General features: G+C 41.7%; 1 protein-coding gene across 3 annotated transcripts in view; it reads right to left on the bottom strand.

Annotated features, from left to right (window-relative positions):
- SPIDR (scaffold protein involved in DNA repair) overlaps positions 1-14,158 on the bottom strand; it is a 236,539-nt gene extending 222,381 nt beyond the window's left edge. For 2 of the 3 annotated variants that reach the window (XM_084864320.1, XM_084864321.1), the window contains exons 1-5: positions 14,061-14,158; positions 11,577-11,720; positions 9,342-9,408; positions 4,693-4,770; positions 2,493-2,677 (exon numbers count right to left, since the gene is read on the bottom strand). In XM_084864320.1, the coding sequence (XP_084720446.1) occupies positions 2,493-2,677; positions 4,693-4,770; positions 9,342-9,408; positions 11,577-11,720; positions 14,061-14,090 (504 nt within the window). In that variant the 5' untranslated portion in view covers positions 14,091-14,158. The remainder of the gene's footprint in view (positions 1-2,492; positions 2,678-4,692; positions 4,771-9,341; positions 9,409-11,576; positions 11,721-14,060) is intronic. The other variant, XM_084864322.1, reaches the window with a different exon arrangement.
- Positions 14,159-15,493: the final 1,335 nt, after the last annotated feature.

Below are 15,493 nucleotides of genomic sequence, written 5' to 3'. Positions count from 1 at the left end.
GGAACACATCCCAAACTAGGCAGATCTCCCTTACATAAGCTAAATTCCAGTACAAATAGTTAGACTTCTATAACAGTTTCCCTAAATAGAAAACTTCATGCAAAATATCCTTTTCAAGATCACTAGTAATAGGAATAAAGAGAGATAGAAAAAGATAGAATAGAAGCAGAGCTGCAATAAACTTTGGGAAATCACAAAGGAAGCTAAAGCTAAGCACACCTGCCTTTGAGAAACAAGTTCCTGTTGTCATTCTGGCATGACAGCAGCTGGAACCTGGGTGGGAGCAGGGGGTGGGTAGTGTTGCTAGGGCTTGGAGAGTAAAAGAGTCAGGTAGGGCCGAAACCGGTTTGGCTCAGTGGATAGAGCGTCGGCCTGCGGACTGAAAGGTCCCAGTTTCGATTCTGGTCAAGGGCATGTACATTGGTTGCGGGCACATCCCCAGTAGGGGGTATGCAGGAGGTAGCTGATTGATGATTCTCTCTCATCGATGCTTCTAACTCTCTATCCCTCTCTCTTCCTCTCTGTAAAAAAAATCAATAAAATATATATATATATTTTTAAAAAGAGTCAGGTAGGAATTGCTGAGAAAGGCAGGTGAGACATACTCGTATGTTCTATATGCTGTGGCAATAAAGCTTTAGAAAAGGAATCTGGAAAATATTCCTGGATGTACATAGGAATATTCCTTTAAGTTGTACCCATGAGGGACAAAAGATACTAGAGGCTTTAGAAACTCTAAGATAAAAAGAATGTATGTCAACAATTTAAAATTTACACAACAAACCAGGAATGAAAATTAAGGTGTAGAAAAATAAAGTTCTGCTTTATATAAAAATTATCAGGAATAATATAAAACTTTTAAACTGAGAAAGGTTTTGGAAACAGGATAGTAAGTAGAACTTAGCATTATATATTATAGTATTACTACTTTAAATGTATAAAGTATTTTATGTATTTAGTTTCAAGGTTCTTGAAAGAAGCAAAAAAAAAATATACTATGTCTATGTATCTCAAAAGCCCAAAATTGCAATCAAAGTCATGAAAGTATTGTTTTTCACATAGGTTTTGTTACTTAAACAAGAATTATTCTACTATAAGGCTCTTTAAGAATATAAATCTTACAGCTATAAAGAGAACACTGTACTACCTCATAGCCTTACAGTGAGAATTGAATGATGCATGTATATGTCAGGGAAAAGCTGTTTAGCAGAATATTATTTCAATTCCAACTATTGTAACACCAACTGGGTGTACTGCTCATTTCTGATATTAACTGCCTTAAGTAGTTAAGGGCAAAGTTCTCCATGCTGCCCTCATTTCTGACAGAAGCTGCTATTAACAGTATCATTGTAATAATCTGGTTATTATTTGACAGAGAAGGAGCAAAGGAAATTAACAGCTTTGCTAGTCAATTTAACACTCTCCAAATCTGTTCCCCACTGACCCATGGGGGAAGGAACCGGACACAGGCATTTTGGGGGCATGCTTTGTAAGGTCTCAGTGACATGGGAAGGTGCTTACCTGTCTCTTAGTCACACCTGTATTTCACTGCAGTCACTACATAAAGTACATGAGAATTGCATAACAAAGCTCACCTAAATCCCATTTCCTTCACACTTCCTGAAAAATGTGGGTTATAAAGAGACTTCATTATTACATCTCTGCTGCCCTCTACAGAAATAGTTCTTGGAAGACAATGGTAAAATAAATTATGAAAATCCAAACAGCAATACTAAACAACATAAAAAGTCACATCCTTTTATTCTTGAAACATTAATGTTTATTGCATATAATTTTATTATATGTAAGATCATTTTTCTTGAATAATTGGTGTTTATTGCATGTAACATTATCATAAAAAATTTATGTGTAGCCGAAACCAGTTTGGCTCAGTGGATAGAGCGTTGGTCTGGGGACTGAAAGGTCCCAGGTTCGATTCCGGTCAAGGGCATGTACCTTGGTTGCGGGCACATCCCCAGTAGGGGGTGTGCAAGAGGCAGCTGGTCAATGTTTCTCTCTCATTGATGTTTCTAGCTCTCTATCCCTCTCTGTAAAAAATCAATAAAAAAAAAATATATTAAAAAATAAATAAAAAAATTTATGTGTAGAACCGAAACCGGTTTGGCTCAGTGGATAGAGCATCAGCCTGCAGACTGAAAGGTCCCAGGCTCGATTCTGGTTAAGGGCATGTACCTTGGTTGCGAGCACATCCCCAGTAGGAGGTGTGCAGGAGGCAGCTGATCAATGATTCTCTCTCATCGATGTTTCTAACTCTCTATTCCTCTCTCTTCCTCTCTGTAAAAAATCAATTAAAAAATATATTTAAAAAAAAAAATTTATGTGTAGAAATACATTATAAGCATGTCATTTAGCAATAAGGATGTACAGTGCAAAAGAATCCACTAAGAGTTAAAAGTTGCTACCCTTAAGGAAGGGTAGGATTAAGAAATGCCATAGATGGAATAAAATTTTTTGAAACCATTCATTCCTACCTTAGGAAGCTCCGATAGTCTCTCCTCACTTGTCAGAGAACGACTGCTTGCACAGGAGGCACAGTCTGATATTTCCGCGGCACTCTCGCCATCTTCCACAGCACTCCCACTGTCCTCAAACTCATTCTCATCATCAGTGTCTTCCCTGTCACTGTCCCTCTCCCAGTCAACAAACTGTAGTTCACCTAGAAAATAATTTCAAACTCAATTTTATATGTTAAATACAATTTCAAACTAAATTTTAATTTTTTTAAAAATTTCTGTTTTATTCACAGGTTGAGAAGCACTAGCAGGGTCGCCTAAGACCATCAGAAAACACAGACATTTGCATTACTATTCATAACAGTAGCAGAATTACAGTTATGAAGTAGCAATGAAAATAACTTTATGGTTGGGGGGGGGGTCACCACAACATGAGGAATTGTATTAAAGGGTCGAGGGATTAGAAAGGTTGAGAACCACCTCTTTAAACAATAAAAAAAAAAAAAGGGGGGGGGTGTAAAAAGGACAGAGGAAGAAAGGGAGAAGAGAGAAGAGAAAAAGAGGAAAGAAGAAAAAGCTAATCAAGCAGCTGTGCACATGAACAGCCAATCTTGTTTACGGGAAGTCAACAACCTCCTCACTCCGTTAAAAGCAATCAGCTCTCAGCATCCTCTCATTCTCTAAGCGGCTGGGAACTTCTGAGCATCAATATAAAAGGTCTTTTCATACGACAGGACAAGACAAAGTTTTTTAAATACCAGTTTTACTGCGATGTAATTCACATACCGCACTATTCATTTATAAAGACATACAATTTTTAAAAAAAAATATATTTTATTGATTTTTTACAGAGAGGAAGGGAGAGAGATAGAGAGCTAGAAACGTCGATGAGAGAGAAACATTGACCAGCTGCCTCTTGCACACCCCCCACCGGGGATGTGCCCGCAACCAAGGTACGTGCCCTTGACCGGAATCGAACCCGGGACCTTTCAGTCCGCAGACCGACGCTCTATCACTGAGCCAAACCGGTTTGGGCAAAACATACAATTTTTAATAATGAAGTTATGTTCTGAGATACATGAAGACAAACCAAGATTTATGTAACAACAAATTTCATTTAACGTGGTTGAAATAGCAATAGCAATTCTGAATTTATGTATAACCTTAAAATTCCACATTATCTGGCTATTACTGAAATGTCAAATGATAGTTACCAAGCTGTCATACAAAGTGGCCAAAAGAGCACAGTCAGCTTCCACAGAAGCTGTCTGTACAAACAGAACCTTGACTCAGTAACTGAATAACACAAACTGTCAGCATAACAGTGAAAAGGAAGTCAATGCTTATTTTGAAAGCAATAAAACTTTTTATCTATGTAGATGAGCTATATATTTTAAAATATGGAAAATATAACGATTTCCATAATTTTAAGTCTGTGGTTCCCAACCGGGGTGAGAACTGTACTTTAGGGCAGCGGTCGCCAACCAGTGGTCCGTGGACCACAGGTGGTCTGTGAGGTCCTAAAGCTTGGCAACTGCTGCTTTAAGGGGCATCTGACACCTAGAGACATTCTTGGTCGTCATGACCGGGCTTGGGGAACGCTGCTGACACTGATGACAGAAACCTGATACTGCTAACCGCCCCACAATGCACAGGAAAGCTCTCTTCCCAAACAAAGAATTACCTCGCTCCAAATGGCAATATGCCAAGACTGAGAAACTCCGTTTTAACTGTCAAAAGCAGGCTATAACATAAAATGCATCAGAACAGCCACTCGTAGTATTTATCCAAAACAGGTTAGCAAGGAGGCAATATGGGTGTAGCATTAAGTAGTTAGTTGAGAGTACTGGTTTTACCGTCAAAGAATGCCAAAGTGGAATCCAAACCAATTCTCACGTGTTCGATGTTGTTAACTGTAAAAATTCTAGTGTAATGTCTATCTCTTAAAGCTATTGTGAGAAATAGTAAATGAGAAAATATTTCTAAAGGGCTTAGTCTAGAGGTTGGGACTCAGTAAGATAACATATCATCAATGGTAAGTATTAGAAAAGGAATGTAACTTTTTTCCAATATTTAACACAATATATAATAGAAACTGGATTTCTTACAAAATTATCAATTTACCTCCACTGGGCCCATGTTCAGAACATAAAATATTCCCATTACAAAACCTGTCTATTCTAGAAGTACCATGTCTTTGACTTAGAAAGTAGTTTACCTTCATCTGACTGATCACTTCCACTGGAACTCCAAGTTATTTCTGTAATCCCACTGGCACTCTTAGACGTGGTAGTTTCTGTTAAAGAAAAATAAAATATATAAAAAGCAATCACCTTATATTGTTATCAGAATAAGATTTAATGCATGTTCCTTTGGCGAAGTTATAAATACACAAAATTCTGAGGCTAGCGGGAACAATGTCTTGTGTCAGATCTTTCTGTCCACTATTCTATGTGCAACCTGGGTTAAACTTCTTTAAAGTAAAGTCATATTACAAGAAGAAAAAGAAGTAGAAATGATTGAAATAAGTTACAGAAGACAAGAAAAATGACTGGAGCACAAATGAAAATTCAAAAAAATAACTTTGAAATAATTATGGATTATATTGTTTCCTTGTTAGAGTATTTCATTAAACAACAAAAACACAAATCAGAAACTACAAAATCAAAACTTATGTATAATAGAAATGTGTCTGTGTGCCTCCTTTGCCATACTAAAAGCCCTGGTAGCAGCAGTGTGCTTAAAACACTTAACAGAAATTTTTTTCAATTAAACTTGCTGTTTTGAGATAACACTAAATTAACATCTATAGCCTACCTAATAAAAGAGTAATATGCAAATTGACTGCACCTTTGCTACACCCGAGCCACGCCCATCAGCCAATCAGGGTGAGTATACAAGTTAATCCAACCAAGATGGTGGTTAATTTGCATATTAAGACAACATAGAAAGAAGCCAAAGCTGCAGAAGGGAGGGAGCGAAGCTTCGGAGAAGCAAGCAGGCGGGGCGGGGAGAAGGAAGAGAAGCAGGCAGGGTGGGGAGAAAGAAGGGAATTCCGCAGATGGGGTGGGGAAGAGAGCAGCAGGAAGCCCTATTGCAGGAATCTCCCTGCAATGGGATATATATATATATCATATATATATATATATATATATATATATATATATATATATATATATATATATATATATATATATATATATGCAAATAGACCAAATGATGGAACAACCACAACCAAACAACAGAACAGCTGGTCACTGTGACGTGCGCTGACCACCAGGGGGCGCTCACGGAACATGGTGGGTGTCAGCAGCGGGTGGCAGAGCGCAAAACAAGGCACATGTGGGCCACATCGGGATGGTGGAGCAGGTGTGCGGGGGCATCAGACTAAGGCAACAGCCTGTTGCTGTCACTGGGGTGAGCCTCTGGTGGTTACTGAAAATTCTTTGCTCCCATGTGCCAAGGGCCCACCCAGTGCTCGCACCAGCTGCAATTATATAACAAATTCATGAAATTAATAAGCCTATGAATTATAGACACTTAACTATGAAATTTATATAAGTAAAACCACTATTACGAAATTTAATAGTCAGTAAGTCATTCTATTTGCTGAAAAGGGTTGCCCTTGAAATCAAGGCCCATTCCAGTGAAATTCCAAGGCCCATCAGCCATACTACAGGAATAGTTCCATGCATTTGTAAACATTTCTGGGTGCCCATTGTGTGCTAGGCATTGTGCCAGCATAAGTTGAACTATGCCCCTCCCAAAAATTCATCCATAAGTTAAATTTTTAACCCCCAGCATTTTAGAATGTGACGTTATTTGGAGAAAGGGTCTTTTCAGAGTTAATCAAGTTAAAGTGAGATCTCTGGGTGACCCCTAATTTGATAGGGTTCTTTATAAAAGGGGAAAACTTGGACACAGAAACACATTCAGAGGGGAATCGACGATATGAAGGGACACGTGGAGAAGACAGCCATCTACAAGCAAAGGAAAGAAGCCTGGAGAAGATTCTAAAATGAACCAACTTTTTCAATTCCTTCATTTTGGACTTCTAGCCTCCAAAACTGTGAGATATTAAGTTTCTGTTGTTCAAACCACATACTTGTTTTATTATGGCAGCCCTAACAAACTAATATACCTAGTTGAAGATGAGCATATAAAGATGAGCAACAGAGAAGAGTGTGCTTTTAAGAAACCCATAATCCAATGAGGAGAAAACAAGGCCAAATTTAATAATATATCTCAAGGAGTAAGAGATTTCTAACTTCAATAAAAGTATTTCAGGGGGGGGGGAAAATAAACACTATTTCCTGTTTATTTCATAGTTTAATTTTGTTTGGTAAATAGATTTTTTTAAAGTTCTACTTTTTAGCCGAAACCGGTTTGGCTCAATGGATAGAGCGTCAGTTTGGGGACTGAAAGGTCCCGGGTTCGATTCTGGTCAAGGGCATGTACCTTGGTTGCGGGCACATCCCCAGTAGGGGGTGTGCAAGAGGCAGCTGATCGATGACTGTCATCGATGTTTCTAACTCTCTGTCTCTCTCCCTTCCTCTTTGTACAAAATCAAAATAAAATGAAAGAAAGAAAAAATATTTTTTTAAAAAGTTCTACTTTTTAAAGAAAATTGCTATCTACAAAGGTTCCAATATCTTAATTTTAAGTTTTTATCTTTTTCCATCTCTCCTGAATCTCTGCCAAGAGCCTTTGCTAAAACTTACATGCTTTCTTCTCTCACCTTTCCATCTTCTTCCTTTCCTCCTGCTTTAGTCTTCTCTGGTTCCCACTGCCTTTTTTTTTTTTTTTTTTTCCCCACACACTTTGCAAAAGTATGTTCTCCCACTTCTACTTCCCAGCTCTGATAAAAATATTGCCTCCACACCCTAAAATTTCTGTTAATAGCTTGTCTTTAAAATGGATGGTATGTTTTCAAATGAGCCAGTTCTAAGAAATACCTTAAGTCCATTTTATCAATTTCTATTAGTAAGCTTTTGCTAAATTATCAATACTTTCTTGCTTTAATAAGCTTCTTATATGTTGCAAGTAATTATATATTGGCAAAAGCTCTTTAAGCCTTTAAGAGTATATTGCGTATTCTAGAGAAAAGAACGTATGGCAGAGTGAGTCAAATATACACTAACGTGAGGAAATCATTCCAAAATATCCTTTTGTAATTAGATAAAAGGTAGCTGCTTATTTAATATATCTTTCTTTGGAGACTATACTTAAAATGTTCATAGAAAGATATAAGCCACATTTATAAAATACTATTTTCTCCATATAATATATTATGATAGTTTAGAAGTTAGAATTAATTGATCTTTGAATATCATAGCTTTTGGCACGAATAAGAAGAAAAGTTAAATTCTGGAGATCCTCTAGAAAATTATGCTATTACAAAAAGATGTGTGCCAATTTTATTTTATAATAGAATTTTAGAAATTTTTTAAAATTTGAGAAATTTTATTTTCATTTGTATAAATTTTAGTGAAACAATAATATCACTTAAAGTGTTTAGTTTCTTTTTTTTTTAAACAGAAGTTTATTTTATTATTTTTTAAATATATTTTATTGATTTTGTACAGAGAGAAAGGGAGAGAGAAAGAGAGTTAAAAACATCGATGAGAGAGAGTCATCAATCAGCTGCCTCTTGCACACCCCCTACTGGGGATATGCTCGTAACCAAGGTACATGCCCTTGACCAGAATCGAACCCGGGACCTTTCAGTCCCCAAGCCGACGTTCTATCCATTGAGTCAAACCGGTCCCGGCAAGTGTTTAGTTTCTTATTCACAGTTTTCCCACTCTGCAGAACTCTGAATAAGCTTTCATATTGTTCGTTTGGCCATCAGACATAATAGCAATTGCTGCCATCAATGCATTTGAGCTAAGCACTTTATTTTTAGCTCACAATAATCCAATGAGGCACACATTCTTATTCCCATTTTCCAGATGCAGAGACTAAGGCTCAACATGTTTCGCATGCTTTCCCAAGGTCACTGCCAGGACAATCAGGATACCACGGGCCGATGAGATCCCCATTCTCCTTCTCACCCACAGTAGCACTGAGTGTGGCAGCACAGCCAATGACCTACCTGATACCCAACCCTCTTCTTCCATACTAACAAAACCCCCATTTTATTTGAGTAGCAACATACATGTTTAAAAATCCTTAATTTCACTGAAGTCCTTTAGCGGAGGGGCCTCTCTGTAATAGGTACTGGCCAAACCTAGAGGTCCTGGCGTGGGAATTCCTCCCCAGGTGAGAAGTTCCCTTGGAGAAAATCCTCAGACCTACATTATTCCCAAGGATTGGGCCTGGAGAATTCAGCTTCTACCTCTTAACCACAAGAACCACCCCACACCAATGCTACAGAATTCAGTAAGAGCCTGGCTCCCGGGACTTCTCGTTACGGAAGATAAATTCAACCCTATTTCTTCAAACACTAATACAGTTCCCTACTATGTGTAACTGAAAGCCTTCCCTAACTAATTTGTCAAGTAAGAATTTCATTGCCTGAAGTAGCATAGGTCATAATGTTATTTCACAAGTCAGACATTTTTTAAAACGTCGGAGCTATGAGTCTGAGCTAACCTACTGGCTCTGTCAGTGAGTAAACACAGAAAGGGCACACCAAAAATTCTAATGATTACCTAGAGGAGGCAGGAAAAATGGGACAGCCAGCGACAAAGGTGAGAGACAGACTTCTCAAAAAATACTTTCTTACATTGTTGGGATGTTTTTAAAGCATGAATACGTAGTCTATTCAAATTATGTAAGTAATGTTTTAAAAGAAACTAAATCAAGGAAGGATATATCATTCTTATACTTTTTCTATCAAGAAATCAATAATCAATAAAATATTACCTTTCTTGGGACTAGCAAACAATTCAATGTGCTTTTCTGTAACAGTCTTCTTTTCAGCTGCTAATGACTGTAGGCAGATAATAAAGAAAATAATAATAATAACAACAATGTAGTACTTTATGTGACAAGGGCTAAAAACCAACGATATTTTGTAAAATATTCAAAACCTTTTGCATCCTCCTCAACATATTCCTCTCTGTTTTCCCTTATTTATATTTACCAATAATTATTCCCAAAGCACCTATTCTTCATACACTTAGAAATGTATTTTTATAGTTTTCCTGAAACTGAACAGAAAGCTACCTAACATTTAGTTTATAATAGTACTGCTCCACATGTTATAGCAGGTTCTTGGGTTACGTCGGAGATCCGTTTTTACGGCGATGTAACTCAGAACCCACCTACCTAAGCACCTACATCACTCACATGGAGCACAGACACAGCAGTAATGAAGTGAAACGGTAACAAAAATTTAAAAGAAAGTTAACAATTCCTGACCTCTACTAACAGTAAATAATAAAAACATAAAGCACTTTGAAATAACAGAACTTTTTTTCCCCATAAATAAATGGGAGATGGAGACGAAACCACGAAACGAAGTATGTCGAGTCCCACATAACGCGAGGACTGCCTGCATCACATTATAGTATATCTGAATACATAAGTATTACATAATTATACTTCTTGTAAAGAGGATGCTCATTGCTCTTCCGAGAACGTTCTTCTCAGAGAATTCTCAGTAGGTATCCTTCATATATTAAAAAAAAAAAAAAAAAAAGTATAAAGGTACTGCCTGGCATAAAGAGGTGAGTACTGCCGAAGCCGGTTTGGCTCAGTGGTAGAGTGTTGGTCTGCGGACTGAAAGGTCCCGGGTCCGATTCCGGTCAAGGGCATGTACATTGGTTGCGGGCACATCCCCGGTAGGGGGTGTGCAGGAGGCGGCTGGTCGATGTTTCTCTCTCATCAACGTTTCTAGCTCTCTATCCCTCTCTCCTCCTATTGATTTTTATTAAAAAATCAATAAAAAAATATATTTTTTAAAAAATGAGGTGAGTACTAACATGCCATAACTATTAAAGGAACTCAAGGATAAGAAAAAAAATGTAATATAGTTTCCTACTATATTATATAGTAGGAAATTCCAAAGGGATAAGAAAGGGAATTCCAAAGATATAAAAGTACAGTGGCCTGAACACTCGGATCTAAAAATTTTACTATAGTAAACCTTCAATTTTGCAGTCTTCGATTTAACAGAATTAGGATTTTAATGGGCAAAATTTCCAGTCTGGATGTTGTTTTAAAACACCCTATTAAGCCCTAACCAGTTTGGCTCAGTGGATAGAGCATCAGCCTGCAGACTTGGGGGCCCCAGGTTCGATTCCGGTCGAGGGCATGTACCAGTAGGGATTGTGCAAGAGGCAGCTGATCGATGTTTCTCTCTCATCAATGTTTCTAAGTCTCTATCCCTCTCCCTTCCTCTCTGTAAAAAAATCAATAAAAGATATTTTAAAATAATAATAAAATAAAAAATGAAAAAAAAAATTCAAGAAAAGGAAAACTCAGCATACGTTGGGCAAGAGGCAGCAAATAAGTAGTAAGTATAGCTGGTGACAGAACTACATTAAAAAACAAAACAAAAACAAAAACAAAAAAAACCACACCCTGTTAATTTCAAAATGCTCTTAACGAACATTTGCTTATAATTAAATTAACAGTGTGTTTTTTTTAATTCACAATTATTTTTAACAAAATTTAGCAAATTTTGCCGACATAAATAAGAGATTGCATTATCTACAAATATAGTGTACATATTTAAATCCAAGAGTCACTGCTCATAAACAATGTTTGGCGAGTGATCAGCATGGGACCATGCCACATCGCACATTGGTAGTTGTTGTGTGGTGTGACTTTCTGGGGCAGTTTTGCTGGTGACGTGTGCCAGCCAATGTTGTAAGGTACATAAGCCATGCCCCAGCCTGTGCATCTGTTCGCTGGAGATGATCGGTAAATGCACACATTTACTAGACCTTTTCAGTATAAATGTAAAATTACAGAATATGCATACAAAACTTTTCTGTGAAATTAAACTTTTGATAGAACACTAAACATGTCTACATAAGTAAACACAGGTAAACTAATTTGTCAATTTTTTAACATGCACGTTCGAAAGCCTGCTTTATTATATAACAAACTTCCAGCTTAAAGGACACCCCCTCGCCCGGATGAGTACTTTACCGGAGTCCCAGGAGAGCCCCGAAATCCTTCCTCACACCTGCGCCACACCTCTGCGAGGGAGGTCCGGAGGCCTGCTCTCCTGGGCTGCGGGGGGCACTCCCCCGGAAAGGAGGGGTATTCCACGGCAGCCCGGTTCCTTTTTCTCTGTAGGGATAATTTTTAAAGAAAAAATAATCAACCTCACTGAGTTGACAATTAACAATATGGAAACCAAGAATGGCAACGGTGAAGGCATATTTTTAAATGTCTCTGAATCCCCATGTAAAGGAGTCATGTGACAGCAAAACCAAAAGTACACAGAAAACAATTACCACTTGTCAACAAAGTCCAAAATACAAATGGGTGAGGATAAACAATCAATCCTCCAAACTCCTTCATGGTATCATACCTAAAAGGCAAGAAGCTGAGAGAAGCAATGACTGCTGGTGTTCAACACAAAGCGGAGCAGCTGACCTGAGAACGGGGTCTGCAAAGGGGGGAAACAAGGTCCCAACCAAGACCCAAAGGGCTGGGGCAGCTGGGCACTCAAACAGCCAGTCAGCTAGGCCCACCTCCCTCCAAAGGGCCCAAAGCTGAGAACTGCTGGCAGTGGAATCTGCTCTCCAAAAGTCCTTTAAAAACCGCTGACTACTGTCACTGGGGTGCTGGAGCCATCACCTAGTGTGGGACGACGAATAAATTCGAAATGCCTCACCACTCTGGCCTTGTGTGTTCTTCCTCTGGCGACCCTAACAGTGCCCTGACCAGGAATCCAACCATGACCTCCTGTGGCGGCTGGGCTACCTGACATCTTTTAAGATCTCTCTCCAAACTGCCTGGGTAACCACTCCCATCAGACTGGTGAGAATACGAGGAGTTTTCCTTCGTGTGTGAGTGACACCTCTTAAGAAGGACAGTAAATAAAGGCAAATCATCATTTTTAAACCTTAAGGGAAACTATTGCAGTGCTGAAATGTGAGCTAGCACCTACATACGCTGCAATAGTAACGGAACAGCAAACTCGAGAAAACAAAACCACTCCTTAAAAATAAAAACATCATCATCGAAGCCACAGTCCCAGTCACATATGTGCATGAAAAGTCCCCCTTCCTCTGCATGTTCCAGCTCTCTGCTCTGCTCCCATGCAGGGCCTGGGTGACCTGTCCCTACAACATGTGCGGTGCATGGATGCAGCCTCCGGTGCCAGCCGCAGCTTAGCCCCACGCCCACGAGGCATTTCCCAGGGGCTCTGCGTTCCTCAGCTCTACCCTTGACCCTGGAAGCTATATAACATGAAAGGAAACCCACTAACACTGGTTGCGTGGGTGTCTTGAGATTAATATCTTTTTCAGAGATCCTCTCCAGGAAACATCCAATCCTCTGCTTTCCTACCACGGCTGCCCTGGAGCAAGGACTGTCCACTGCGCCGCGCACTCTGGTGTGCACAAGGCACTTCACATGCCAGCCCTGCGACACTGTCTGTGCACAGGTGTGCACACAGCACAGCACTTCACACGCCAGCCCTGCAACACTGTCTGTGCACAGGTGTGCACACAGCACTTCACATGTCATCTGTGCGACACTGTCTGTGCACAGGTGTGCACACAGCACTTCACATGCCAGTCCTGGGACACTGTCTGTGCACAGATGTGCACACAGCACAGCACTTCACACGCCAGCCCTGCAACACTGTCTGTGCACAGGTGTGCACACAGCACAGCACTTCACACGCCAGCCCTGCAACACTGTCTGTGCACAGGTGTGCACACAGCACTTCACATGCCAGTCCTGGGACACTGTCTGTGCACAGATGTGCACACAGCACAGCACTTCACACGCCAGCCCTGGGACACTGTCTGTGCACAGGTGTGCACACAGCACAGCACTTCACACGCCAGCCCTGCGACACTGTCTGTGCACATGTGTGCACACAGCACAGCACTTCACAGCTCGTGACCAGACCCCGGCAGACGCGGCATGACAGACTTGCCGCAGACCCTCAAAGTCCTGTCCCTCAGAAGCAGGAAGAGAGATTGGGGAAAGTTTGGGGAGAATGGAAAGTGCGGCAACAGATATTTGGGGGACGAGGGGTGGGTGGAAACGACAGCAGAGCCACTCCAATGCACACCCCGCTGTCCGCGTGAGTTCCACGCGTCAAAAAGAAGGAAAATGAAGAACTACCACACACCAGTGAGGGCAACTGGATCTCACGCGCTCGTTCCAAACCCGGCTCCGCCCAGCGCCTCGCTTCCCTGCCCGCGGGCTGCGACCCCCGCCCTGCCATGCGCACCTCCGCTCGGGACCTCCGCCCCGACCGGGAGGGTGCGGCTCACTCAGCCCGACCTCCGGAGCCGCAGCTCCGCCCGGGACCCCCGCCAGCACAGCACCACGTCTCGCCGCCGCCAGGCCCGGCCAGTGCCCGGGGCGGAACGCCGAGCAGGACGCGCACAGAGTTCCGGGCGGCCGCCGGAGAGCGCGCGGCGTCCGCTGCGAACCTCCGCTCACCTTCGGGCCGCGCGAGCGGCCGCCCGGCATCTCCAGCACGCCGCCCCCGCGCAAGCCTCCCCGCGCGGGCCCTCCACAGCGCGCCGCGCCGCACCGCGCTCTGCAATTGGCTGGCGATCAGGTGGGGGGCGGGGCTTCTCTGGACGCACCGCCCAACCAGCATGTGCGTCACAGCGCGCGCTGTGATTGGAGAGCACACTGGCAGGGGGCGGGTCTCTCTGCCAGCCCGCACTTTCCGGGCATGAATGGGCTCCCAGGCTTTGGTGTGAACCCAGGGTGGGTGGAGCGGCGAGGGGAGTGTAAGCCTCTAAGTGTTGTTTTCTAAGAAAGCTCATATGTGGTCTCTTTTGTTGGGCATCAGTTGACATTAAATTAAAATGAAAACCCAAAGTAAGCTCCGAATTCAAAATGAATACTTAAGGAATGGTTAAACAAAAATGTGAACCCCCTAGGCTGCAAGTGATTAAGAAAGCTTTTGTTGAGCCTGGCCTGCGGGGCTCAGGGCTTGAGCATCCACCTAAGAACCAGGAGGTCACGGTTCTGTTTCTGGTCAGAGCACACGCCCGGGGTTATGGGCTCCATACCCAGTGAGAGCTTGCAGGAGGCGGGCGATCAATGATTCTCTCTCATCATTGATGTTTCTATCTCTCTCCCTTCCTCTCTGAAATTAATAAATACAAATATAGGGGAGGGGGGATTTTTTATTGAGCCAAAAACGCTAGCCAAAAAGAAAAAATATGAAAGGGAATGAAAGACAATATGTCCATTGTGTAGGAGTTTGCAAGCATTTTTATACATCAAGCAGATGAAGGGAGGAGAAAGATGCAAGCTGTCTGAAAGAATTTACATTGGCTATAGGCAAAGGGTTGGTAAAAGTTCAGCCAGGCCAGCTCTGGTATAGGCACAGAATCCACAAAAATAAATGCCCACTCTTGTGGAATGACAGTAGGGTGGGGTGGAGTGGGATGAGTGGGGTGAGGTGGGGTGGGGTGGCATTGGGGGGGAGGTGAGGGGAGGGAGGGAGTGAAGCAGGGGAAGAGAGGATGCAAAAGGACATAGTTAGTGAATGATACTGGGCATGAGTATCATTCTGAATGTTTCTTAATTCCCCCCTCCTCCCCCACCCCCCACCCCAACACTACACACACACACACACACACACACACATATACACAAAACCTGTGTGGAGCAAAAGGAAGGTCACCACAGGAGAACGAGAACTACTGCTTGACTCTAAGCCTTGGTACTAGACTACTGGGCCTCCTGCACTTGCACTTGGCACTCAAACCCGAGGCCAGGAGAGGAGTGGAAGGAAGTTTTAAGGTGGTTGCACTGTGGCTGGGGAAGGGGGGCTGGCGGCCGAGAAGATGAGGGGGAGCATATTTTCTTTTCTTCTAATGGATCCAAGTTTGGGGGTTGTCTGAGCAGGGTGT

The sequence above is a fragment of the Pipistrellus hanaki genome (assembly GCF_964339955.1).
Source record: "Pipistrellus hanaki genome assembly, chromosome: 17".
Taxonomy (NCBI): Eukaryota; Metazoa; Chordata; class Mammalia; order Chiroptera; family Vespertilionidae; genus Pipistrellus; species Pipistrellus hanaki.
Note: the sequence above shows the minus strand (reverse complement) of the source record. Positions and strands in the feature narration are given on the sequence as shown.